At 37.9% G+C, this 25672-nt stretch overlaps 2 protein-coding genes across 3 annotated transcripts; both read right to left on the reverse strand.

Moving 5' to 3' along the window:
- Positions 1-13160: 13160 nt before the first annotated feature.
- Positions 13161-16511, reverse strand: LOC149381909 (RING-H2 finger protein ATL32-like). Its single transcript, XM_089601442.1, has 4 exons — positions 16488-16511; positions 16339-16375; positions 15540-15683; positions 13161-13516 (listed from the first exon to the last, which is right to left on the reverse strand). Exons 1-4 carry the CDS (start codon positions 16509-16511, stop codon positions 13161-13163), a joined length of 561 nt encoding a protein of 186 aa, XP_089457568.1.
- Positions 15136-20593, reverse strand: LOC149381910 (CHD3-type chromatin-remodeling factor PICKLE-like). 2 transcript variants are annotated; one of them, XM_089602170.1, is made up of 14 exons: positions 20490-20593; positions 20285-20410; positions 19647-19755; positions 19424-19567; positions 18909-18956; positions 18530-18694; positions 18127-18423; positions 17935-18021; positions 17267-17389; positions 16942-17163; positions 16488-16812; positions 16339-16375; positions 15540-15683; positions 15136-15451 (listed from the first exon to the last, which is right to left on the reverse strand). In XM_089602170.1, the coding sequence occupies exons 7-11, from the start codon at positions 18127-18129 to the stop codon at positions 16624-16626; spliced, it is 624 nt and encodes a 207-aa protein (XP_089458296.1). In that variant the 5' UTR covers positions 18130-18423; positions 18530-18694; positions 18909-18956; positions 19424-19567; positions 19647-19755; positions 20285-20410; positions 20490-20593; the 3' UTR covers positions 15136-15451; positions 15540-15683; positions 16339-16375; positions 16488-16623. The 2 variants fall into 2 exon arrangements, with proteins under 2 accessions (XP_089458296.1, XP_089458297.1); XM_089602171.1 differs by having other exon boundaries at positions 15540-16812; positions 17806-18021.
- Between the last annotated feature and the right edge of the window lie 5079 nt (positions 20594-25672).

Genomic DNA, 25672 nt, shown 5'->3' on the forward strand with positions numbered 1-25672 from the left:
TTATAATAAAAATTATTTAAGAAATCAAAATATTACCTTTTTATCAATCGATTTAAATCCGTTGGGATTTTATTTCTCAACGGGTCAAAGAACATAGCGCTATTTCTCCAAAGGTCGAGGACAACGAGCATCCAATGCGCACCTTTGTTATACGGCATCAAAACTAGTTCACCAAATTTGCAATGTCGTACCACGTTTCCAACGTCCTTGACTCGTTTTGACAAATAAGCCTCCTCGTCGTCATTTTGTATATACGAACTTAAGCTCGGATTTATAAAACAAAAATTTCGAGTCTTCTTCGCCTTTTCTAGCCTCGATCGTAGATAGCTATGACAAACAAATATTTAGTTGATCAAAACACTAAATATTGAATATTGATATTAAAAAACGCATATAAAGAAAACTCTTACTCCATATAAACCGTTATGCTCCCCGCGCCAATTTCCAAGTATTGCAAAAAATCGGAAATGTCTTCAAATGACACCGGAATCGGGATAGCCGCGAGACTTGGACTAACATTGACCATAATCACATCCCCTTCCGGTAACATTACTTTGTTGGCATGTTGAGCGAGCAATCGATACTTTGGATTAATCACCTTGTACGGAATCTTCTTAGCATCATCGATGCTAGCTTCACTCTCAAAACCGAGCTTTGAGAGTTGTTTGACAACCGGACCGCGACTCTCTATTCCCGAGTCCATTTCCATGAGTCTCTTCGGCCACGAGACAAACCCGCCTATAGCATCTTCAACGGTTTGAGCTTCTTCGGTTGGAATTGGCAATTTTGCTTTTTTAATCAAAACCCCCAAAACGGCCACGCGTAAATTTCCTTCCTCCAAAGGTGAGAAATGAACTACGCCTCCATTCATGTACGCTCGCCCATTTGCAACATGAATTGTGCCTCCGAACTCGGTGTCATCAATGAAAAGAAGACACTCGACGCTTTCATCCGAACTCGGTGTCACCGGCGTGGTTGGATTCAAAGAGCAACTAGCACGGACACTATTTGGTTTTTCCACAACAATAGGATCGATCTTCGGACGATCATCAACAATGATAGGATCGATCTTCGGACGATCGTCAACATCGTCGTGTTCTAAGCGAATCAAGAATTTTATCAATAACTTAATACCAAAACATTTATCTTTAATAAATAGATAAAAAAAAAATTGAACATACCTAAAGAGACCGCTTCATTGACGTGTTCTTCAACATTTGCCATCTCTTTATCATCAACAACCTTCGCGTTGAGATTCTCTTTCACTTGCTCGACACTAAGCGACTCGACATTAATGCTACCATTTCCACCGAATGCCTTCATCACCAAAGACTTTAACTCGCTCATTTCCCGACGCATCTTCATTACTTCTTCGTTGGGCGTTGGAGGAACAAAGTACTTAAAACGCGACGTGTGTTTGGATTGACCGCAAACTCGCGACGTTCCCAAAGCTTCTTGCAAAACACTCTTTCCCGATTCCGGCAACCATGTCCCTTGCGATGCTTGTTGTGATAACGTTTTCTACACATAAAATTATTTGAAAATAAAATTACAAGGTTAATTGTTATAACAAAGGTAAAGAACTTACGATTTTGTCTCCCATCAATTTGTCTTTCTCATCCTTGTAGTTATCTACGTCTTTCATTCGCGAGTCAATCCAAAGTTCCTCTTTCGTAGGCCATTCCCCCGTTTCGTCATGCTAGTAAGAAGTAATTATATAATAAATTAAAAAATAATTGCAACATTTGAAATAACTAAAAGAAAAAAATGAATCTAACCTTTTCTTGATCAAGCTTTTGATATCCATTTCGGCCCGTTCGAGATTTGTACACACTTTTTCCGATATTTGATTTCCCATGTTCCGATGTTTGTTTGAACATTTCGGTTCGTCTATACTCAACAAATGCTATCTAATCTTCTTCGGTGATACTTGTATAGTATTTCAAAATACAAGCCGGTCTCTTTAAGGCGATTGGTTCGTTGATTATGTCTTTGAGTAGATCGTTGTATATCTCATGACGAAATAACCTTGCGGCTTCTCCGACTCTCATAAGGCAATCGTGTTTTTGTTCGATAGGAATCGTAAATCCTTCTTGCATTTCGTTCCAAATCCGTTCTTTAATTTGGGCGTTGTCTTTACATCTCCAATCACGCATCGAAAGTGGAACGTGTTCTCTTGCTAACACGCCAAAGTAACTCGACAACTCATCACCCTCTTTACCGATTGGTTGCCCTTTATCATCAAATTGTACCGGGATTTTTTTACCAAGTGTTTTAGCCTTATTAACCCGACCCATAAGAGTGTTTCTTCGTTTTCCTTGTTCATCGGAGTTAAGCGCTAGTTGTCTTCTAATTTTTCTTTTACCACTACCGCTAGAAGTAGTAGTAGTGGACGACATTGAATCTAATAAACAAAATTCAAATCATAATTTCAATTTTCAACTCAAATGTTATCAAAATTTCAACTCAAATGTAACAAAAATCAAATATAAACTCAACTCTAATCACAATATAAACTCAAATCCAATCCGATTCTAAACAAAAACACAATTTCAATCCCAATTCAATCTACTATCAAATATATTTCTCAAATCAAATCAATATCAAACTTCAATTCAATAAACTCAAATCCAATACAATATCTCCTAATTTCAAATCAATATCGAATTCACACTAAATAAGTTCATGTAAAAATGTTCAAAAACATTACCCGGAGTTGGACGAGCAAAAGGGCGGCGAAGAGAAGGTGGTGAGGCGAGGTGAGGGCGCGCGGCGAGGGTGGGCACGAGCAAGGTGAGGGCGCGCGGCGAGGGAGGGCGGCGTGGGCGTACGGCGAGGTGAGAGAGGGCGGCGTGGGCGCGGCGCACGGCGAGGAGAGGGAGTTGAGGGTCGGAGAGAACGCGCGGGAGGGCGCGGTAGTTCAGCGAAGTGAGGGACGAAGAGAGAGAGAGGGGCCGAGAGAGAGAGCGTGGCGGAGAGAGAGAGGGACGGGCGGCAAGAGAGTGGCGGAGAGAGAGAGGGACGGGCGGAGAGAGAGAAGGACGAGAGAGATAGTAGTGGAGATGAGAAGAAATGAGAGGAAAAAAAAACGCTAAGTATAGATATGAATGGGCGCGGGTAGTTAAAAAAATTTGAAAATTTCAGATTTTTTAACGCTCCTACAACGCTTATTCTAAGCGTTGTAGGAGCTCGCCGCGGCGAAGTGTATTTCTCGCCGCGGCGAGATGATTCTACAACGCTTAGAATAAGCGTTGTAGGAGCCTCGCCGCGGCGAAACCAAATTCTCGCTGCGGCGAGAGTTACCCAGAAACGTCTCGCCGCGGCGAAAATGTGTCATCGCCGCGGCGAGGTAACCCTAGATGTCCTCGCCGCGGCAGTATACAATGTCCGCCGCGGCGAGACCTTTCTACAACGCTTAAGTAAGCGTTGTAGAAGCCTCGCCGCGGCGAAGGCTAATTCCCGCCGCGGCGAGGAATACATTCGCCGCGGCGGGAATTGTATGATGCCGCGGCGAGAGTATATGTCTGGAACATGGTGCTCTCGGTAAGTTTTTCGCCGCGGCGACGACCTGTTCCCGCCGCGGCGCAGGACTCCTGCCGCGGCGGGATTTGTACCTCGCCGCGGCGTGATATGTCGCCGCGGCGAACGCATATTTTTGCCGCGGCGAGGACATTCTACAACGCTTCTGGTAAGCGTTGTAGAATGTCTCGCCGCGGCGAAGTAGAAAGTTCGCCGCGGCGAGTGACACGAGACTGGTGATATAAATTCTCATTTCTGGTCTTTTTCACTTTGAACTCTCTCATAACCTCACTCGAAAAAATATTTCCAGTACCTTTTCTACTCATTCTAGAGCGTCCTCGTTTACTAGTCTCATCTACACATTCAAATCTTGTAAGTTCTTCTTTAACTTCTTCTAATTGTTGTTCTCTTGATAGTTTATACTAATTAGAATTGGTAATTTTTTGTATAATTAGGGTTTTTCTATGAATATGAGGAAGTGGATGTGGGAGAATAGATTGAATGAGATATATCGGAAAGGTGTAGATGAGTTTTGTGATTTTGCTAGAGAGAACATGGTAGATTTGAAATCTATTCGTTGTCCTTGTATTAAATGTGGAAATCATAGACATTTTTCGATTGATGTCGTTCGGACCCATTTGTTTGCATATGGAATAATGACCTCGTATCAAAGATGGTTCTACCATGGTGAGGTTTTTCGTTCTACGGCAAATGAGGATGATGTTGAAGATGATATTGATGATATGTGCGGCATGATGAATGATTTGGAGGACGATTTTGTTGAGCGACCGGAATTGTTTGAGTCCATGATGAATGATGCGGAGACACCATTATATGAAGGGTGTACAAGCTATTCGAAGTTGTCATTTTTAGTTACATTATTTCATTTGAAGGCGTCGGGGGGTTGGACTAACACTAGTTTTACTCTATTGTTGGAAACACTGAAAGAAGCATTTCCGAAAGACAATAAAGTACCTTTAAGTATGTATGAAGCAAGGAAGACTTTGGGTACATTAGGCATGAAGTACGAGAAATTCCATGCGTGCCCAAATGATTGTGTTTTATATAGACACGAGTATGAAGATCTAGATGAATGTCCGACGTGCAAAGAGTCACGGTGGAAGAAGGGTAAAATTCCATGTAACGGGGTTAAAGGAGTTCCAGTTAAGGTACGTACATTTTCATCACTTGATTAGGAAATACATGTAGCTCATATTCATTATTTATTACTGATTTTCGTTAAATATATTTCAGTCGTTATGGTACATTCCTCCAATGCCGCGCTTTCGTCGAATGTTTAATAGTGTCAAACACGCGAAGAACATGGTTTGGCACTCCGAAAAGCGTATCGATGATGGTATGTTGAGACATCCTGCTGATGCTGCACAGTGGAAATCATTCGATTTAGAGTATAAGGATTTCAGTGTTGATACTCGAAATTTGCGCCTTGGTCTAGCTTCTGATGGAATGAACCCGTTCAGCATGATGAGCAGTAAATACAGTGTTTGGCCGGTTATACTTGTGAACTACAATCTCCCTCCAAAGCTATGTATGAAGAGAAAGTTCTTGATGTTAACGCTTTTGATTTCAGGACCGAATCAACCAGGAAATGATATTGATGTCTATTTGGCACCGTTGGTCGATGATTTGAAGATGTTATGGGAGAAAGGGATGGAAGTCAAAGACGCTTACCGTGGAGATTCGTTCAACTTAAGGGCAATGTTAATGTGGACTATTAACGATTTTCCGGCCTATGGAAACTTGTCAGGATACTCTGTGAAATGCTCGATTGGTTGTCCGATTTGCATGAAAGACACATCTTCCATCCGTTTGAAGCATGGTAAGAAAACTGTTTTTCTGGGTCATAGAAGATTCTTACCAAGAGATCACTCGTATAGAAGATTGAAACAAGCGTTTGATGGAAATTCAGAAGAACGACCCCCTCCTAGAATTTTGTCTGGTGAAGATGTCTATGAGATGGTTAAAAACGTCAATGAAGTGCTTGGGAAAAGAAAGCGGAGTGCTAGTACTAAAGAATCGTTCAAAGAGAATCCTTGGAAGAAGAAATCGATTTTCTACGACCTTCCTTATTGGAAGACACACTACGTCCGACATTGTCTGGATGTTATGCACATCGAGAAAAATGTTTGCGAATCGCTTATTGGTACACTTCTTGATGATCCAAATAAATCGAAAGACGGAATACAATCTCGATTGGATCTCAAAGAGATGAATATAAGAAGCATTTTGCATCCCGAGGAGGGGGGTGGGAAAAAAACAAAATTACCACCGGCAAAGTACACTCTAGATCGAAAGGAGAAAAAGAAATTGTGTAACTGGTTTGCTTCTATTAAAGTCCCCGAAGGTCATTCGTCAAACTATAAGAGGTTCGTGTCTTTGAAAGATTTGAGACTTACTGGAATGAAGACGCACGACTGTCATGTGCTGCTACAACAAATGTTGCCTCTTGCTTTACGAGGAATTGTGCCAAAAGATGTGAGGTTTGCAATATCAAAGATATGTGTATTCTTTAACTCGATTTGCTCGAAGGTCATCGATCCAACTCGATTGGATTTAATGCAGTCAGAATTGGTGAAAACTCTGTGCTTGCTCGAAAAGATCTTTCCACCTTCGTTTTTCGACATAATGATCCACTTAACCGTCCACTTGGTACGTGAAGTGAAATTAGGAGGGCCCGTGTTTTTACGGTGGATGTATCCAATCGAACGTTATATGAAAGTGTTGAAAAGCTACGTGAAGAACTACAATAGGCCGGAAGGGAGCATAGTTGAAAATTACATAACAGAAGAGTCGGTTGAGTTTTGTTCTGAGTATTTAGCTAAAACAGACGAAATTGGGTTACCCAAGAATACCAATTTTGATTCAAAAGCTCTATCTAAAGGTATTTTTTTTAACACTTTATTTGTTTATTTAAATTATATATGAACATTATTTTTAAGTATTTGTTTCATTATATATAGGTAGTTATTCGATCGTCAACCGAAAAGAATGGGAGCAAGCAAGTCTCCATGTGCTACACAACGTTTCCGAGGTCAAGCCATTTGTGGATATTCATTTGAATGAGTTGAGAGTGAATAATCCAAAGAAGGGTAGAAATGAAAAATGGTTGCAAGAAGAGCACAACCGTTTGTTTCAGAACTGGCTTGGAAAACGCATATTTATAGAGGCAGGACATTCATCTACGTTGAGTAAACTATCTGGCGGGCCGTCCTCAATGGTTACAAGGTACACTGTTTGGTCTGTTAATGGTTTTACATTTTACACAAGGGAACGAGACAACAAGCATCCCGTACAAAATAGCGGTGTTACATTGTTTGCTGAAGCTTTACATGTTTCGTCGGCAAAAGATAAGAATCCAAAACATGCTTTTATGAAGTATTACGGATACATTGAAGATATTTGGGAACTTGATTATTGCGGGTTGCGAGTCGCATTATTCAAGTGCAAATGGGCAGACAATAATCACGTTAAAGTTGATAATGAAGGAGTTACAATTGTCGACTTTAGACGGATTGGCTACGAGAATGATTCATTTATTTTGGCTTCGCAAGCAAGTCAAGTGTTTTATGTTTCAGATCCAGCAAATCCTGAGTTATCGTTAGTGGTTCATATGAAAGCGAGAAACGGTAACGAATAAGAAGACGAAGACATGTCTAGCATTCCTCCGTTCACATCAGGATTACCGCCAATTGATCAAGAGGTGGATGATTTTAATGATGACGATGTTTCACATCTACTTCGTAAGGATATAGATCCTACTTTTGTTTGATATTGAACATTTAGATAATGTATTTTCATTTTGGATTTTATGTTATTCTCCTGTGGACAACGTTATTTTTCATTCAAAATTTCTCTATACAATGTCATTTACATTAAAATTACATTTCTCCGACATCGCCGCGGCTGAGTACAATTCTCGCCGTGGCAGGATCATCTCGCCGCGGCGAAATACAAATCCTGCCGCGGCGAGGACCCTTCTACAACGCTTTAACAAGCGTTGTAGAAACCTCGCCGCGGAAACGTATATTCCATGCCGCGGCGAGGATATCACGCCGCGGCGGGAATATTACCTCGCCGCGGCGAGACTAGATCTTAAAAAACACAGACTCTCGGTATAAAAAAATGAAAATCTCGCCGCGGCAAAATACAAATCCTGCCGCGGCGAGGACCCTTCTACAACGCTTAAAGAAGCGTTGTAGAAACCTCGCCGCGGCAACGTATATTACGTGCCGCGGCGAGGGTATCCCGCCGCGGCGGGAATATCAACTCGCCGCGGCGAGACAAGTTCTTAAAAAATACAGACTCTCGGTATAAAAAAAATCAAACTCTCGCCGCGGCGAGGTGATATTTTAGCCGCGGCGTAGATCACTCGCCGCGGCGGAAAATATACTGTGCCGCGGCGAGAATAGTCACGCCGCGGCGAGAAAGGTACCTAGCCGCGGCGAAGAAGCACTCTACCAGGTACTCATTCACTTTTTTGCAATGTTTAACCAATTCTCCAACTAAAAATGATCATTCCATTAAAATTTCTACAATAAATAAAACAAACCAAACGAGTCTCAAACACACAAATAAAACAAACCAAACGAGTCTCAAACACACAAATAAAACACACCAAGCGAGTCTTAAACTGAAACTTAAATTTAAAAAGAGTTTGAAATTTATATGGAAGAGTTGGTGTTGTTGGTTCTTGAAATTTGCTCGTCATTCGGTGGTGGTGGTGGTGGGTTCGCCGGATATTGAGGAGGTGCCATATGCGGTGGCCACTGTGGTGGTGCGTACGGATAGTCGAAGTACTGAGGATATGGAGGAAATAACACCTGATTCTCTTGGTTGATGTCCCACCGAGAGTAGAGATCGTTCAACTGATTGATGTGAGAGGCGCCATACTCCGCTTGTTGGTGCATGTACTGTTGCGTGTGTTGGAACCCGCCGACGAGATAGTTGGAGCAATGAGCAATGTAGTCGATGGTGGCGGGGTCGATTACCGGAGGCGCTGGTAAGCGCAATAGGGGCTCCGCTTCCCCCTCTTCACCCTCTTCCTCCGCTTCTTCCTCTTCCTCCGCTTGTGGATCCTCCCTAATCTTGTACCGCTCGATAATGGAATCCGTAATAGGCCCCATTGAACTGTGTATCGTATCCCTTTTCGAGCGTGGTACCCCCGCATTTGTACAAAGGCCGGTAATGATCGCCGGATATGGCAAACCGTGTCGTTCATTAGTATAGTCGAGTTTCTTCATCCAATTATAGATGAATCGACCGACGTTAATGGAAAGGCCTTTAACAATGCAGAACAACACCTGAATACGATCCTCGTCGAGAGTGGTGAAGTGCTTGATTGGATAGAGACGAGCGCAAACAAAGTATATCCACGCTTTAGCGATCCTGGTGAGTTGGTCACGCTTGAGTACCCTTTTTCCTTTTTCAGTGACCCAATCCTCTCCCGGAATGCACAACACCCGTGACATCTCCTCATGGCTGCAACTTCTTAGCCATTCTCGATAGCCCTCGTTCTCGAAAGGCACATCTGGGGTCCCAAGAAGATCGTTGATAGCTTCGATACTCATATCGACCGGTTTCCCACGGACCGTCACAACATCAGCTTGGGAGTCCGGCAAGTTTGCGTAGAATTCGTACACGAAGTTGACGTTCGAATCGAACTCGGGTACAGCACAATACCTCCCCCAATCATGACCAACTATGCTGTTGCGGATTTGCTTTCCTATATCCGACGTATTGCTTACATTGAATCCTCTCTCATGGATAATGTTACGCGGCAAGATTTTGTCGTAGCGTTCCTCTGCGACCTTGCTAGTAAAGATACTCGAGTTGTATTCCTCTTCGGGAGACTGTTGACGAGGTCGCTTGCTTTTTACTTTACTCTGACCTCTGGAAGAGCTCGGAGCCTTGGAGGCCGTGTTTTTAGTTCGAGGCATTTTCAAGCTCCTACAAAACATAATCATAAACAATTATACAATTAACATATAACAAATTATATATCAATTCCAAGAATATATATTTAAGTACATGACAAATTAAAACAATTCCAACAATCACAAATAATTCATAAACAATTCGACCAATCACAAATTCATGAACAATTCGATCAATCACAAATTCATAAACAATTCAATCTCAACATTAATATACATAACCATTTTAACCACTAACCTATGTAACAATATGTCAAACACAATCCGGACATTTCAATTTAACTCAAATTCTCATTCAAATTCACTCATTCAAATTCCACTAACCTAAATTCACTCATTCAAATTCCACTAACCCAAACCCTAATTTCTTGTTCTAATAAGAGAAAATCAAACAAAACCCTAAATTTGTGAATTCAAAAAATCAAACTATATGCAATTCGGGTAAACAACAAGAAATCCATATCAACAACACCAAATTAAATCAATATACACCTTAAGAAACTTTTAAAATCATACCTTACAATGACACGGCAAGAGAGAGAGAGGCGCGAGAGGAAGCACGGCGAGGACTCGGCGAGAGAAAAGTGACGGCGAGGACGAGGCGAGAGAGAGTTGGCGGCGAGGACGAGGCGACGGCGAGATTTTGGGGCGGCGAGGACGTGGCGAGGGATTTTGAAAGAAAAAAACTGGAGAGAAGCGGCTGAAAATGGTTGTCTCGTGTGTGGGTATTGGAAAAAATGAGAAAAAAACTGAAAACGGCCTTTTATAGTGAAAACCTAAAAACTCTCGCCGCGGCGAAAATATGTCTTCGCCGCGGCGAGACGGTCCTACAACGGTTTCAATATCCGTTGTAGGAACATGTCGCCGCGGCGAGATACCTCACTCGCCGCGGCGAGACAGTTTCTTAAAAAACTGCTTGGCCACGGTATCCACCTCGCCGCGGCGGAGGATATTTCTAGCCGCGGCGAAATTAACTCGCCGCGGCGAGAAATACTTCTCGCCGCGGCGACATGAATCTACAACGCTTGTAACAAGCGTTGTAGAACTAGTCGCCGCGGCGATGTTTAAATTGTGCCGCGGCGAGACCAATCCTTCTACAACGCTTTTACAAAGCGTTGTAGAAAGTTCTCGCCGAGGCATAAATCACGTGGTGCCGCGGCGAGGATTCTACAACGGATAGTGTAAACGTTGTGGAAAATCTGAAATTTATGTACTTCTACAACGCTTAGCTTTAAGCGTTGTAGAAATTATCATATCCTACAACGCTTATCCTTAAGCGTTGTAGAAACACCGAGATTCTACAACGCTTAGCCATAAGCGTTGTAGAAACACTATGTTTCTACAACGCTTATGTTAAGCGTTGTAGAATCCCTAGTTTCTACAACGCTTATGTTAAGCGTTGTAGAAAGTGGGTTGTATAATCCAACATTTGTAGTAGTGTAATAGTCTATTTAAAAATAAAATGTGTTAAAAATTATAAGAAATATAAATTGATTTCCTCATAATTATTTAACCATCTTACTCGAAAGATATACAAAAATCTAAAAGTTCAATAAAAGAGAAGAATGTCTCTCTAAAGCAATATTGGAACTATGTATACAAATGCATTTTGACTGCACCAGACAATTTTCCCTCCAAAATGCACGAAAAAATTGAGACATAGAGCAATGACCTCTGCTTCCTTGAATGATAAATCATTGTCTTGGAGTCGTCCTGGCTATCGGACGATATCGGCACAACCGTGTCCGACGACGCAACCTTTCCGAGTCAAAATGGGAGGAAAATTTCCGGAACTTCAGGACGGCAGTTCCTTGCTATCGGCAAAGGAATTTCCGTCGCCCGAATTAAAGCTTGACGAAAATAAGAGCTTCCAAGCTCTTATTCAGTCTTTAATGGCAGACCAAGTCTCGGCCGTTGGATTTTACATCCAACGGCCCAGATTAAAAAAAAAAAAAAAAAAAAAACAAACCTGTGCGCACATACCCAGCCTTCTGTCGTCTTCCTTTGAACCCCAATGTCACTTCCGTCGAGCCACGGAAATCAAGTCGCCAATTCCGTGCGACACGGAACTCGGAATTTCCGTCAGGCGCGTAGGCAGTTTCGGAACCCGTCATTCCGTGTGCTTCCATATCGACAAGCCAAGATGAGTCTTGGAGGTGTCGAAATTGTTAAGATTTTTTTTTTGAAGCTCATAGCTCTAATGCCGATGGAATTTAAATCATGCATAGGAGTAAAGCATCGATGTGATAGAAATCACATCGAAGAACTAACATGTTTATGTAGAAAACCTCGCATCCGCAATCGATAATTTAATTTCAAGATCTGATCTTGTGAAAAAAAATAGCGTAAGGCTCAATGCTTTTCTTGTCAAATTTGAACGCAAACATAATCTAAGCCACGCGATTGATGGAGGAGCAATTATAAAGAAACCTTTATACTACAAAATAGAGAAAATGATTAATATACTACTAGTTTATAACCCAATTCTCACTTTCCACCAAAAACATAATTTGGACAAAAAATACTAGTAAAAAGAGGAGAGAGAATATTTTTTTAATCCATTTTTACCCTTTTTTTTCTTTACTTTTTTTTTTCTAATTTTTTTCTCTGAGTCTCGCAAGAAATCTGTTTTTATTTATTTATTTATTTATTTTAATTTGGGTTTATTTGACGATTTGTTGACGTATGTCAACAATTGACAGAATTTGTTGACATATATATGTCAACAAATGACAATACTTATAAATTTGTTCATTTGTTGACATAGATGTCAACAAATGACATAATTTATTGACATAGATGTCAATAATCGACACAATTTGTTGACATATATGTCAACAATTGACATGAATTGTTGACATAATTATCAATAATCGACATGATTTGTTGACATAGAAGACACAATTTCTTAACTATTTATGCAAATATATTATACAATAAATTTGCAAAATACGAAAAAAATACATAATCATACACTCGGATTATGCATACAAACATGCACACACAAACATTTATCCACAAATATTTTCTTGCAAACAAAAAGAAACTAAAGCACTATTTTCATATTGAACTCCCAAATTTTGGTGTGCAAAGGAGGTGGTCCCCAACAAGAGAAACAAGGATAGTTGCCTAACAAAGAAAAAGAAAAAGAAAAAAAATGGTACTATACCTCCACCAATGATAAGTAGCTTCATTATACACCATGAACTAAATGACAGCATCAAAACCTTTTATTAAGTTGTTAAATCTTATATATTATTTCATTTTTGACCCCTCAACTATGTCACCTCAACTATCTCATATATTCATATATTAGGTTATAATTGAAGGAGGGCATTAATATAATTTTCTTCATTTTATGATCATGTGATAGTCACGTGACTCATTTAACAATTTTTTGACGGATTTTTTAACAGAAGGATCAAAGATGAAAATGTGACTATCACGATGGGGCGATGCTACAGTTTTTCTTGCTCATGGTGCAACTTGTTAGAGGCGACGTAGTTGAGGGGCCAAAAATGTCATCTATCCTATCTTCTAAAAAGGAACAGTCTTATTCATGCGTGGTATAAAAAGACATTTCACGACGATTTATATTAAGTTGATATGGAATTGCAGGCTCTATCATATACTAGAGACTCAAGTAAAATGCAAGCACGTAAAAAAAAAAAAAAAAAAAAAAAACCCCTATACAGCTAGACCGGAGACTCTGATGGAGCCGCCATGGATGCAACCGCGACAGAGCGGGCAGTGATTGTCCCGAGTGAGCCACGAATCAATGCAGGGCTTATGATAGAGATGCTCACACCTGACAAAAGCCCTACACTCGTCGTCGACCTTGTAATCCTCCAGGCAAATAGCACACGACTTGATTCCGTTCCCGTCGCGGGGTTTGTACGCGAACGTAATCGAAGCCACGTGATTCGTTGGCAAGCGATCGATGACGCGATTGACGATGCTGTTGTTGCTGTTGTGGTCGTCGCTTCTCGTCTCCTGAACTGGCGGACCGCGGAATTTGTTGTGTAAAATAATAACTAGAAGTCCTACCAAGAAAATAATAGCGAATATGATCATCAATGTTTTTTCGGTCCAACGGGGTATGATCTGTGACGGCGGTGAAACAGCCGGGACGAGTGAAGAAGACATAGTTGAGTTTGATCTGCGTCCGATCTATTTCTGTGATTTTTAAATACTATTTTTTAGTTTCCAGTAATACACATGTCTGTTTAATTAGGAAATGTACTAAATGCTGTTGTCAACGATCGATCTTATATTTGCGATATTTGTCTTTAATACGGGTGATTTGTACAGTGAAGCTTCTCAATATGAACGTGAAATTGTGTTTATAAGGCTTTGAGTTTCCATGAAAAGACTGCGTATGCCATATCCATTAATGGGACATAAAGTAATTATTCTTATATCTGTACTCATATAAGGTACGAAAAAGTGGTTTCCCTCCAGGCCGTAGACATATTGTAAATTAACGTTGCTTCTTCAAAATATTGATGCCTTATAAGCATTATTAATACAATGGCGCAGACTAGTTGGAAGAGTATAGACCTTCACCTTATAAGCTATACACCAAGCAACCATTAAATAAAGGGCATCAACGAAGGCGGTGGGACATGAGGGGCATATATCCTAATATTTTACACATTATTTTGCTCTTTAGTCCGAATTTAGGTATATTTTTTTTTTTATATATACCTCCCCTGGAATGATATATTATTTACACGTGCCCCTTATAAAATTAAATTCGGGTTTAATTTTTTTTTTTTTAATTTCTATAAAATATAAGTCCCACTCTTCACCAGGTCCAGTTTGGCTTCTAGGGCGTAAAGCAATTGCTTTACGCCCCCTTTATAAATAAAGATTTATATCATGTAAAAAAACCTAAATTTAATATTTTTAAATAGATTTGTTTAAAAATAACAAAAACAATATATTTCGTTGATTTGTTTAAATAGATTAACCATCTTCTATCATGCATTTCCACATTTAATAATTTTATCATGTAAAAGGAAGTTGAAAAAGGCCTATAATAAGTGACGGATCCTGAAATTGGATGCATGGGCACAACTAAAATTAATATATATATATATATATATATATATGTATAAATGTTTGCGAATTTTTAATATGTTAAATTATCTTTGTAAAAAATTAGTTATTATTATTATTTTAAACTAAGAGAGTAATATAAATTTTAGAATACAATACAATTGATGTTAACATTAAACATAACCTTTAGCATTTAAATTTAAGAAAAATATCAACACTATCTCATGCGTTTAATCGAAATGCGCAATTTATCTCCTCAGTTTTCATAAATATCAGATATTACCCTTAAGTTTAATATAAATGACGCATATCTTATGTTATATCGCAAATATCACCATTTTCGTTTATTTTTTTTATTAAAAAAATCAAACTCTCTTAAATGCCCTTAATAAAATAAATATAAATTGGAGGTATGGTTAATGATATACAAATTTATTAGTAAAAAGGTATATTTAATTTTTTTTAATTAAATCATATCGGGTTGTGTATAAAAATAAACAGCAAACAAATTTAATATACAAATTACTAATTCAAATGATATCATTTTTGAAAAATAAATATATTTGAATAAAATAGAATAAAAAAACAAAATGGCATCATGGAGCATTAAAGTCAATCATATTAAAAAAAAAAAATTAAAGCATAATGGAGTTTAAAATTGCAGCAAAATTTTAAGTTTACAGAAAATTAGAAAGAATATAACCAATTTAAACGTTTGACATTGCTAAATAGCCAACGTTTGGTAAATCTTAGATAAATAGCCGTAAATAATGACGTGACATAATATATGGAAGTGATTATTTATCTAAGATATTACGTATTTAAATACATAACATCAGTGCTCAACTCCACCTAACATAACATGCAAGGATGACGTAGTGCTTGCGTAATTCCATAACTACGTTGATAAGTGAGATCTGTGTTCGACCAAAAAGATGTCTTACGCAATGTTACATTAAAAAGATAAAATGAAAAATCTTGGTTTTAGTAACCTGGATTCCTTACCTGTGCACCACCACAGCGACATAAGTATCTGATAGTCGCGAGAAAGATTTGCTTTGTAATATTCATGTTGCTTGCTACTCAAGTCAACCCGCATAATAAGTTTCCTTTTTGGAGGTAACTCTTTCATGGCATCCTTTTTCACTCCTGGGGAATCAACAATGAGTTTAAACACTTTAGAATAATAATTTCATGCCCAGAACTACACTATCTTATAGTTATGAGTTCATAATGTTTTCAGAAAGCCGTTTTAAATACCACAAAATAAGAGGTAAAAACTTTTCAGCCTGACAAAATTTACCATGCATGAGGTGAGGACACGAGACCAGATTATCAAATTCTATCCTAACATGTTACGGATTCTTTCGATGGTAAAATATTCCATCGGAAGAAGTGATAAAAGACGGGGTTTTTTATTTATGCATTAGGAGTTTCTTTTTTTGCATTAGGAATTTATTTAATTACGAATTAAATAAATTAAATTGCAGTATTTAATTAGTAGGATTCCTATTAGTAGGATTTCTAGTAGGATTCGATTGTAAGTTAGACCTATCTATTAATTGGTCTCTTTTCATGAATAAAAAATTATCTTTCAACCAATTAAACTTAATCACTCTCAAGGAAGACGGATTAGGTTTTGTGAAAGACCCAAGCTATTTTAATTATGAATTTCTTTTAATTACGTCTCCCGTCACGAGCTCGAAATCCTGGGTTGTATCATAATATTTACGAAAAACAAGACAATAAACATTTACTGTCTACTTCTAAGTCTGATTTTGTATCTATTCCTCTAGATTTATACCCTTGAATTCCTCCTTAAACTCCGCCAAACTCCCAAACTGCAACACAGGAAACATTAAATACTGAATAATGGAGTTCAGATAAATCTAATCTCAAAACCAATTGCAAAGCAACTAATATAATTCAATACATAAAACATCTTGGACTCACCTTCTCACCATCAAGGAAGTTCATAAGCATGAAATAGTTCATCAAGATTGTTCGGAAAGCAAGTATAACATGAGTAACTTTGGGTAAATAATTTGATGTATGCAATAAACAATAAATTTGTTCAGAATATCTGTGATCAAAACAAGACAAAGAACTGATTCATAGCAGCCGATGTGAAATTATCATAGAATATTAGCACAGGGCAAGTAGAACAAATCTGGTGTGGAGTTCCAGTCAAAAGCACATGATGATTACTAGAGTATTGCTTCAATGATGAAAATAGCATTGAATCCTTGTTCTTGAGACGATGACCTTCATCCACAATCTACATACAGATGTAAGCATTAAGCTGGAGAGTAAAATAAATATAGTCCAGCAATCATGAAAGATTAAAGATAAAAGTAAAAATAAAATAAAACACCAGCAATCTCAAAAGATAGTATAAGAATATTACCATGCTTTCCCACTTTATAGGTTGCAGTGAGGCCGAATCCGAGTTTATCATCTCGTACAACGTTAAGAGAACATCGAATTTGATGCGTTCTTGCTTACTATCACTAACCTCAGCATATTTCTTCTTCTTCTTCAGCTTCTTGGGATTTCTTGGCAAGTAAAATTCATATTCTTGTATTAGTGCGAGCCTGTAAAGATGTCCTTCCAAACCAGCATACATGACCTGCAGCAATAAAAGATTATAATTAGATAAACATATCAACTTAAAGACGTCCTTCCCAACCAATCGTGGGGTATCTACAAAGACTCATCTTACGCGCACATACCACGTTCATATGAGGTTCCCAGATTGCAAATTCATGCTGCCAGTTCCTCAATGTTGATAGCGGTGCAACCACCAAATGAGGGGCGATATTGTCTTCATGAAGAGAGGCTAAAGTTGCAATGCCCTGTATGATTTTCCCCGGAACCAAACAAGATAATAAGAAGAGGCCCAAGGTCAAGTTTACGTGTGTAAAAAGAGGAAGCACGCAGCGGGGAAAATGTCACCAAAGGACGACCTTTTAAAGCAGAAGACATGAAGCTCATTCTAGAAGCCCGAGATGATGCCATTAAGGTATTTTTTTGTCTTTTATTCATGACAAATTAGCCATTTTCCTATGTGGAAGATTTCGTTACGGAGTTGGGAGGGAATATGCGAGGGTGGGAGAGTATAGAGGGGACTTCAGAGATGGAAGGTTATCGATTTTGATAACTTTTCTTGTAAACTAATTTTAGGACCACCCGAAGCCCTCATTTTTCAATCAATATTATCAGTGCTCATCTGTGCAAATTGTGTTCGCTAATATTGTGTCAAACACCATACCGTTTCATTAAGCATCAGAGATTCAGTGATCAAGACAAGACTAAATCGTTTTTAGATGTTGACTTCAAGAAGGAAAGCAATTAAGAGCACCTTTCCACCTAGAGACAAAAGAAGAAAACAAAGACTCACCAAGTCCCATCTCATCTGCAAGTATAACATGGGTTTGTTTGGACCAAGAAAAACGTAATCCTTCATGCTGGTAAGGATATAACAAACCTTCAATTCCAGACAAAAAAAAAGCATTTAAATTCACTATAAAGAGAGACACAATAGCACCACAAAAAAAAAAAAAAAAAAAAGAAAGAAAGTGAAATCGCATACCATGAGGTAGAAAATTCAGGACTTCTTTCGTAATGTTGAGATTCCTTCTGTCTCTGTTTTGGTTCAACACTGTCTTAATTTGTGCTAATTTAACAACTGGTTGCTACCCCTCGACTGGATTCTCTTGAATTTCTCAATCTCCGGTTGACACGTAAATATGTATACTTCAGATTCCTAAGAGCTTTCGGCACAAGTCAATTATTTCCACTTCACGGTACCCCTTCTCATCTTCAGTACCCCTTCTCAAGCAGTAATTCTATTAATTGTTTGATAGCGAGAATTCCATATCACTTTCACCTAGGAGAACAATAAAATCCCAGATTAAAAAATCACTAAAACTAGAAACTGCACATACAATTATTTGAATTTTTTTTTCTTACGAAAATCGCTTATATACAAATACCTAAACTTTAAAAGCTAGTACATATCGCACCAAGTCTGAAGTTTATAGTAACCTTTTACAGGGCATCTCCATTCGCCAGGATTCTCAGCATTCAGAGCCAGAAGCAAGCACTTGGAATGGTACAGGTAATTTACCTTCTCCATAGGATTGACATAAATCCTCTTTCTGTTCAAATTCAAACCACAGAAAAAGACCAAAACAAAACAACTATATATGTAAATATTGAAAAGAAAAGCAAATTGGTGATTATATCCAAAGAAATGAAGCAATGTTAACAATAATCTAGGGTTTAGGCATGAATTTAGGTTCATGAACTCCCTCTTAATGCACTGAAAAACATTTCAGATAAAATAAAAACAGATGAATCTCGGCTACATACCCGTTTGGCACCTCAATTTAGCCTTCCATACATGTTGCCACCATTCCACTGCCATACAGACGGAAATTCATGAGCCACTATTTCTCATACTACGACGAAAACAGATGGGGCAGAGACCTACGAGGCGTCGAGCTTTGCAGCAATGACACTTTCTATTAGTATGTACACGATAAACAAGAACCAACAGTATTAATATTCATTGACTATTACAATAACCAATTTATACGACCAACTTTAGCAAGAAACAATAAAATATTACTGAAAAATGAGATAAAGAAAGGGTAAATCATACTATTTAGTGGGAAGTAAAACTCTATATGAAGTCTTTCTTATCATCTGATCTCTCATTAGTATCATCACCTTCTCATTGTTTTTTTTAAAATGGAGATACAAACAAAATAGAAAAGAGATGCACTTTCTCGATTTGTTTGGCAAAAGTTTTAGAAACAAAATCTAATAACAGTACACATAGAGCCTGAAATTTCAAACCCAAAAATAACTTTTATATAACGAACCAGAGAAAGAGGCTTCAGGGCAATAACAAATATCCTGATCTGTGTATTCTCTTGTTTATTCATCGTCTCACTCGCCTGATCATCACCGCGCTGATCTTAGGTATCGGATATCTCAGGCACCGGAGCTTTAGTAGAGGCTCTAATCTGCCAGCCGGAAGGGACACAACAACGCGTATAAGCAGAAAGAAATGAAAAAAAAACATAGAAAATATCAGGTACAAACTTGTGAATCTCATCCTCAACTCGCTGTTGGGCAGTGACCACCGTGAAACACTGCTAATCTTCCCTTGTTTCAGTCTCTTGTTGTAGAACATTTGAAGTAGGCATTTCTCCTGTATAGCAAGAAACAAGCAAAGAGAAAAAGAAAATTAAAAAAAGGAAGATAAGCAAACAAAAATAGAAAATACAATACATTTTCTCAGTCGTAGTAGAGTCCTTTCTTCTCCGAACAAGGCATATGAGTACAAAAATCCAAAGAAGCCAGTTCAAAGAGAGCGACTGAGTAAGCAGGGCGTAAGAGTTTAATATTTTTCAATATGGCTTTCATTAAAGATTTTTAAGTAGAAAATACTTGGCTTCAGTCTTTAATGCTCAGAAACCTCAACCCCCAAAGGTCGGGGGTTAAAACACGAACTTATTCCCCAGTGATCTAAATTACCTCTGACAGAGAAAATCCTCAATTCCAAAAGCCATGAAACAACTTATAACCACATTGAGATGGCATAATCAAACATTAGAGATTTAACTCAAATAATTAACAAAACTCATAACACATAAATCGCTAAGAGAAAATCCAATTAGATTCAGCAAAGGATAATAAAAATAAAAATAAATAAATAAAGAAGAAACTTTGAACCAGACATTTTCTTCAACTTGACAGCATTCCCAGAGCTTTGTCCCTATGGACACAGATCTTGTTGAAATTGGAAGGCTTTACGGTCCTATGCCGTATCCTTCGCGTGTATCCCTTCTTCATGCTATCATTTTCTGCATCGCCAAACACACACATAAATGAGAGAGAGATTAGGTGTTTAGGTATTTAACCAATACTCTCAAAAGAAATTACTCGACTACCATACATCCCAAAGCACTCATAGGCACATTTGAAGTAGACTTGTTGTCATCAATCTTGTAAAATTAATTCACATATAATTACATCAAATCGAAACCAAAACAAAAACTAAAAAAAAAAAACCTGAGGATTGAAATTAACATGGTCCTGAACCCGAAGCAGAATCATTGTTGAAGATTCTGACTCCCTTATCTGCTCCTCTTTCGCCGCTTCCAAACTGCTCGTTCATGTTCCTCCCACAACACTCAATTTCGTCTTAAACTCCTTAACTGGTTTTTGTCTTGACATCTAGGTTTTTTTCTCCACAGCCAATCTCGCTCTCAACCCGTGCTTTTATCCGACTCGGGCCACCGTGTCGGGGTTCGTCGACAGGGCAAAGAGAGACAGGTGAACGAGCATAGCTTGTCTCTCTACTCCACCCGAGTGTCGCTCTCCAGCCATGCCTCGCCGGAGTTTCTCGGGCGTCAACGCTATCCCAAACAGAGGCACTAGCGAGCTTCCGAGAGGGACGGATCGGCAGCGAGATTCCGGCGACGGCGGGGCAGACTAGGGAATGCGACGGCGGGCCGATGATTGAATCAAAACGATTTTAGGGAATTAGAGAGACTATTAACTTGAGTTTTGGGTTTCTAGGGTTTATACTGAAATTAAGGCGCTCTTTGATGGACGGGACGGGCGAGACTTGTCTCTCCGCATCGAATCTCACTCTCCAACAGCGCTTTTAGTTCGATCGCCGACACGCTGTTCGATCGCCGATGGTCCAACGGTAGGGTTGAGATCTGGTGGTGGACAGGCTCTGCAGAAGATTGAAAACCCCACTGCTGAACATGGAGATATCTACGCGAGATCGGCCTTGCGAATCCGGCGACAGCGTCGGAGTTTGGCGGCGAGGCAGAGAGAGCGATTTGGAGGGAGCGGTAAGAGACGAACATTTTTTTCCGAAGGAAAACAAGAATTTTGTGAACTGAGGCGCGAAATGTAAGAAAGAGCCTTTAACGGTTTTATAACAATGTTAAACTTGATGCGCAATTAACTCTCGCTTACATCTTACGGTGCTAGATTGTATTTTCATCCGACGGTTGTTATTAGGGTTTAATCAAAAGGAGAAACTTGCAACGAATAGCTGATATAACGGGATTAAATCGTGAATTCATACTTTCATTAATGACTATCTTTTTTTCCCTTTTTTTTTTGTTGACCTTCATTAACTACTGATCTTGATTTTGAATTCATTTATAAATCTTATAACACGGATCTGAACATTAAGGCACCCGGAAAATAGGAGGGAAATGAAAATAGAAATCCCTCCTATTTTACTTAGCTTGTTTGGATTGAGAAAAATAAGGTGGAAAAAAAATATGATGGAAAATGCTAGGAAAAGTTTATAACTAAAATGAGGATTTCATTTTCCTTCGAAAATCAAATGGAAAATGAGACTCTCTCCAAATTTATCTACGAGGGGATCGTATTTGTGTGTGTCGTCCAGGGACCGAGCCAGAAAAGCTAAATAGGGGAGCTTATTTGAAAAAAAATATTTAGAGGGGCTAATTAAAAAAATCATGGTAAAAATGAATTTTTTTTAAAAAAAATGAGTCAAAAGTGTAAATTTTTAGGGTAAAAAATGTAATTTTTTTTTAAAATGGGCAAAAAATGTAAATAAAAAATATTTGAGGGGGGTTAATTAAAAAAATTCATGGTAAAAATGAATTTTTTTAGCGAACGCATGTCTTATTTACCCAAGAAAATCTAATCGATGTACAAAATAAATTTTTTACATTTTATTATTCGTTCATGATTTTTAAGGGTTTTTTCTTAATTATACTATATCTTTTTTTTTAGTTTTTTTAATCTATTTTGTAAATCTTTTTTTAATGTATATTATTTTTTTTTCTCTCTCTCTCTCATCAATATCTTTTTTATAATTTTTTTATGTACTTTTTTTAATGTATATTATTTTTTTTCTCTCTCTCATCAATATATTTTTTATAATTTTTTTTATGTATTTTATAATCATAATTACTGATACTATATTATACTATATCAATAATATACATTATTTTGAGGGTATGTTAGTTTTATATTTCCTTTATCAAATTATCTTTCTTTTTATCTTTGATATTTATTTACTTTCACCTTATATGTGTCTCCATATTTCATTAGAAAGTGAACACAAGTCTTATTTACCTGTGAAAGTCTAATCAATGTACAAAATAAATTTTTTACATTTTATTATTCGTTCATGATATTTAAGAGTTTTTTCTTAATCGTCGATTTCTTTGGTGCCCATTGTTTACGATTCTTGATAGTACAAATTAACCTCTACAAATTTTACTTGCTATTTCATTTATAATATGCTAAAATCATTCGCGCGTAGCGCGAAGATAAAACTAGTATATATATATATATATATATATATATATATATATATATATATACGATGAGCAATAGAGGCCGTGCCGCTTACTTTGTAGATGGCCGTTTACATCTCCTTCCAGGCCGTGGCTTGGGCCCTTACCCTACATGTATGTATTTTCGCAAATTGTATATTTTCTTTATGGTTTGAACAATTAATAATGGGATTATTCCTATTCTATGACCTCCACAATGATTTTGGACCAAAATCAAATAAGTTCAATTTAATCCTAAACTATGACTATCTATTTTCTTTAAGTACAAAAATACCCTCAATAACTCACTGTGACTTTTTATTGACATTAATACAAATAAGTTCCAATGTTTATTGACATTAATTTAAATAAAAAAAAAAGACCAAACAAAATCCATAACAACTCAGTTACACACGGCAAAAAAAAAAACAGCATACACGGTCAAGTCTCACTGCCAAGTCCAAAACACGTCCAAAAATCAGCAAATCCATGGTAAATTCATCCAAAATTCGAAAACAGCCCAAATCAACAATCCCAAGCATAATTCCAAACACAAAATCGACTCACAATATCAACAATTCTCAAGATTATCAAAACCTCCAATTTCTAATGAACATACCCTGATTTTTCGGCCAAAATAATCAAAATAATCTCCGACGCTGAAGCTCCTGGGAACGACGGTCATGGCCGCCGAAAGAGCAGCCCATGGCCATCCCGGCTACGGCGACCTCGAAGTGTCCGCCGGAACAGCCCGCCATGGATTCCGCGTAGAATTTATGTGGTTTTTAAAGTTAAAAAATCAAAGAAAAAACGATTCTCGGGATTCTGGATAATTTTGAAAAGTTTCTGAATATTTCTGGGTTTTCGTTGAAGATTTATTGACGTTGATGTCAATAAAAATGCATATTTATTGACATCAATGTCAATAAATCTTCAAATGAATTTTCCAGAATCGTTGAAGATAAATCTTCAACGAAAACCCAGAAACGTTGAAGATTTATTGACATTAATGTCAATAAGAATGCATATTTATTGACATTAATGTCAATAAATCTTCAACGTTTTTGGGTTTTCGTTGAAGATTTGATTCTGGATAATTTTGAAAAGTTTCTGAAAATTTCTGGGTTTTCGTTGAAGATTTATTTACATTATTGTCAATAAAAATGCATATTTATTGACATCAATGTCAATAAATCTTCAACGAAAACCCAGAAATTTTCAGATTTTTCTTACCCAATTCCTGTGAAATTCACTATCCTCGGTGGGTTCTCTTCCTTTCCCGGCGTTCGCTTCCCGGTCGGTCTCCACGGCGACGCGCGGCGTTCTCGTCTCCTCGGTGGGTTCTCTTCCTCTTCCTCCGCGAGCTCAACTCCGTCTCACTCTCTCTCTCTCTCTCTCCCGAATTCTCGTTCTTCTTCTTCCTCGCTCAACTCGGCGACAAACCACGAGAACCCCAAACTAATTTTAGGGGTTTGAAACCCCCGTGATAAGCCTCGACGGAGTTCTTCTTCTTTTGGACGCAAGAGAGAGAGAGAGAGAGAGAGAGAGAGAGAGAGATATTTTGAACGAAGAAGAAGAAGAAAAGAAACGCAGAAGAAGAAAAGAAATAAAGGATAAAAAAAGCAATGAGAAAAAATTGAAAGAAATAAAAGGATAAAAACGTAATTGTGTAAAAAAGCAAGTCATGTTTTTGGATTAAATTAGAGATATTGGATTTTGGTCCAAAACTATTGTGAAAGTCATAGTTTAGGAATAATCCCATTAATAATTATGTATCAGGGACTGAATTGAGGTTATTCTAATCCAATTTGTGGTCTCCGGTTGGTTACCGAATTACATAACATGTCTATGTACGTGTATGTGTATGTGTACGTATATAATTATAATCATAATCCCTTGTTTAGTTTGTGTTTAATCTGTCTGTAATGTTATGGTGAGAGTGATGAATTTGTTTTGTGTGTGTGTCTCTCTCAGGGATATCGCATTGATAGCGAATATGTTATTCCGACTTGTGGTGGCGGAATTAGTCCCACTTCCCCTGACTCGCCTAAAGTTTTAGAAGCAGCTCAGTCCGGACTTGGCCATGTTTTGGAACAACGGGTCAGATTTCTTAATCTGAACGGGTATGATAGTAATAGTAATAGTAATACTTAATACTTATAAATGCGGTGTTATTGTTTCAGGGCATTAATCTGGAGATTCAACAAATCGTGAGAGCCAATAGGGGGCTCGTAAATGGATTTATGTATTATATAACTCTCCAGGCGTCGGACATGAAGTTCTATGAAATGAAAGTTTGGGTGCGCGCCGGCCCAGCTGGCACCACAGAACTCAAGGAATTCAGGCTCGCCCGACACTATTCCGAGGGTTGAAATCCTTGTCTTTCCTAGTTGTAATAATAATATGATCATGTTATGTTCTTGAATGATATAGTTTTTCTTATGCTGAATACTCTCTATCAAGTATCGTCCCTGGGTATCATGTTTGGCATGGCTTACCTGTTGATCGTTAGTTTGTTTGCCTCTTGTTAATTCATGACATCTATCAAAAGTTTAGAACAGTAATTTTCTCCAGTGATTATATATTTATGTTGCACATCAACATTTTGCTATTTACAGCAGCACTGATTCTTGCATATAATTGGCATACAAGTATACAACCATAAAATAAACCCTCCAATTACGAGGTTTATAACATACATAGATGGAATGTAAAAAAAAATATAATAATAATAATAATAATAATAATAAATAAATAAATAAAAATCTAAAGCAGCATCATATATAGAAG

This window comes from Urtica dioica, chromosome 11 (assembly GCF_054948205.1).
Source record: "Urtica dioica subsp. dioica isolate 48M chromosome 11, U.dioica_male_clone48M_v1_H2, whole genome shotgun sequence".
NCBI classification, from domain to species: Eukaryota; Viridiplantae; Streptophyta; class Magnoliopsida; order Rosales; family Urticaceae; genus Urtica; species Urtica dioica.

Excerpts from the sequence above, each read along its gene's own strand:
- LOC149381909 (XM_089601442.1), bottom strand. The coding sequence starts at position 16,511 with ATGAACTTCCTTGATGGTGAGAAG. Across the intron at positions 16,376-16,487 it reads ACTTCCTTGATGGTGAGAAG|TTTGGGAGTTTGGCGGAGTT; the intron begins GTGAGTCCAAGA and ends CCTGTGTTGCAG. Across the intron at positions 15,684-16,338 it reads GTTTAAGGAGGAATTCAAGG|GAGTGAAAAAGGATGCCATG; the intron begins GTATAAATCTAG and ends TTGATTCCCCAG.
- LOC149381910 (XM_089602170.1), bottom strand. Across the intron at positions 17,390-17,934 it reads TGCAGATGAGATGGGACTTG|GGCATTGCAACTTTAGCCTC; the intron begins GTGAGTCTTTGT and ends AAAATCATACAG. Across the intron at positions 17,164-17,266 it reads GGGAACCTCATATGAACGTG|GTCATGTATGCTGGTTTGGA; the intron begins GTATGTGCGCGT and ends TTATTGCTGCAG.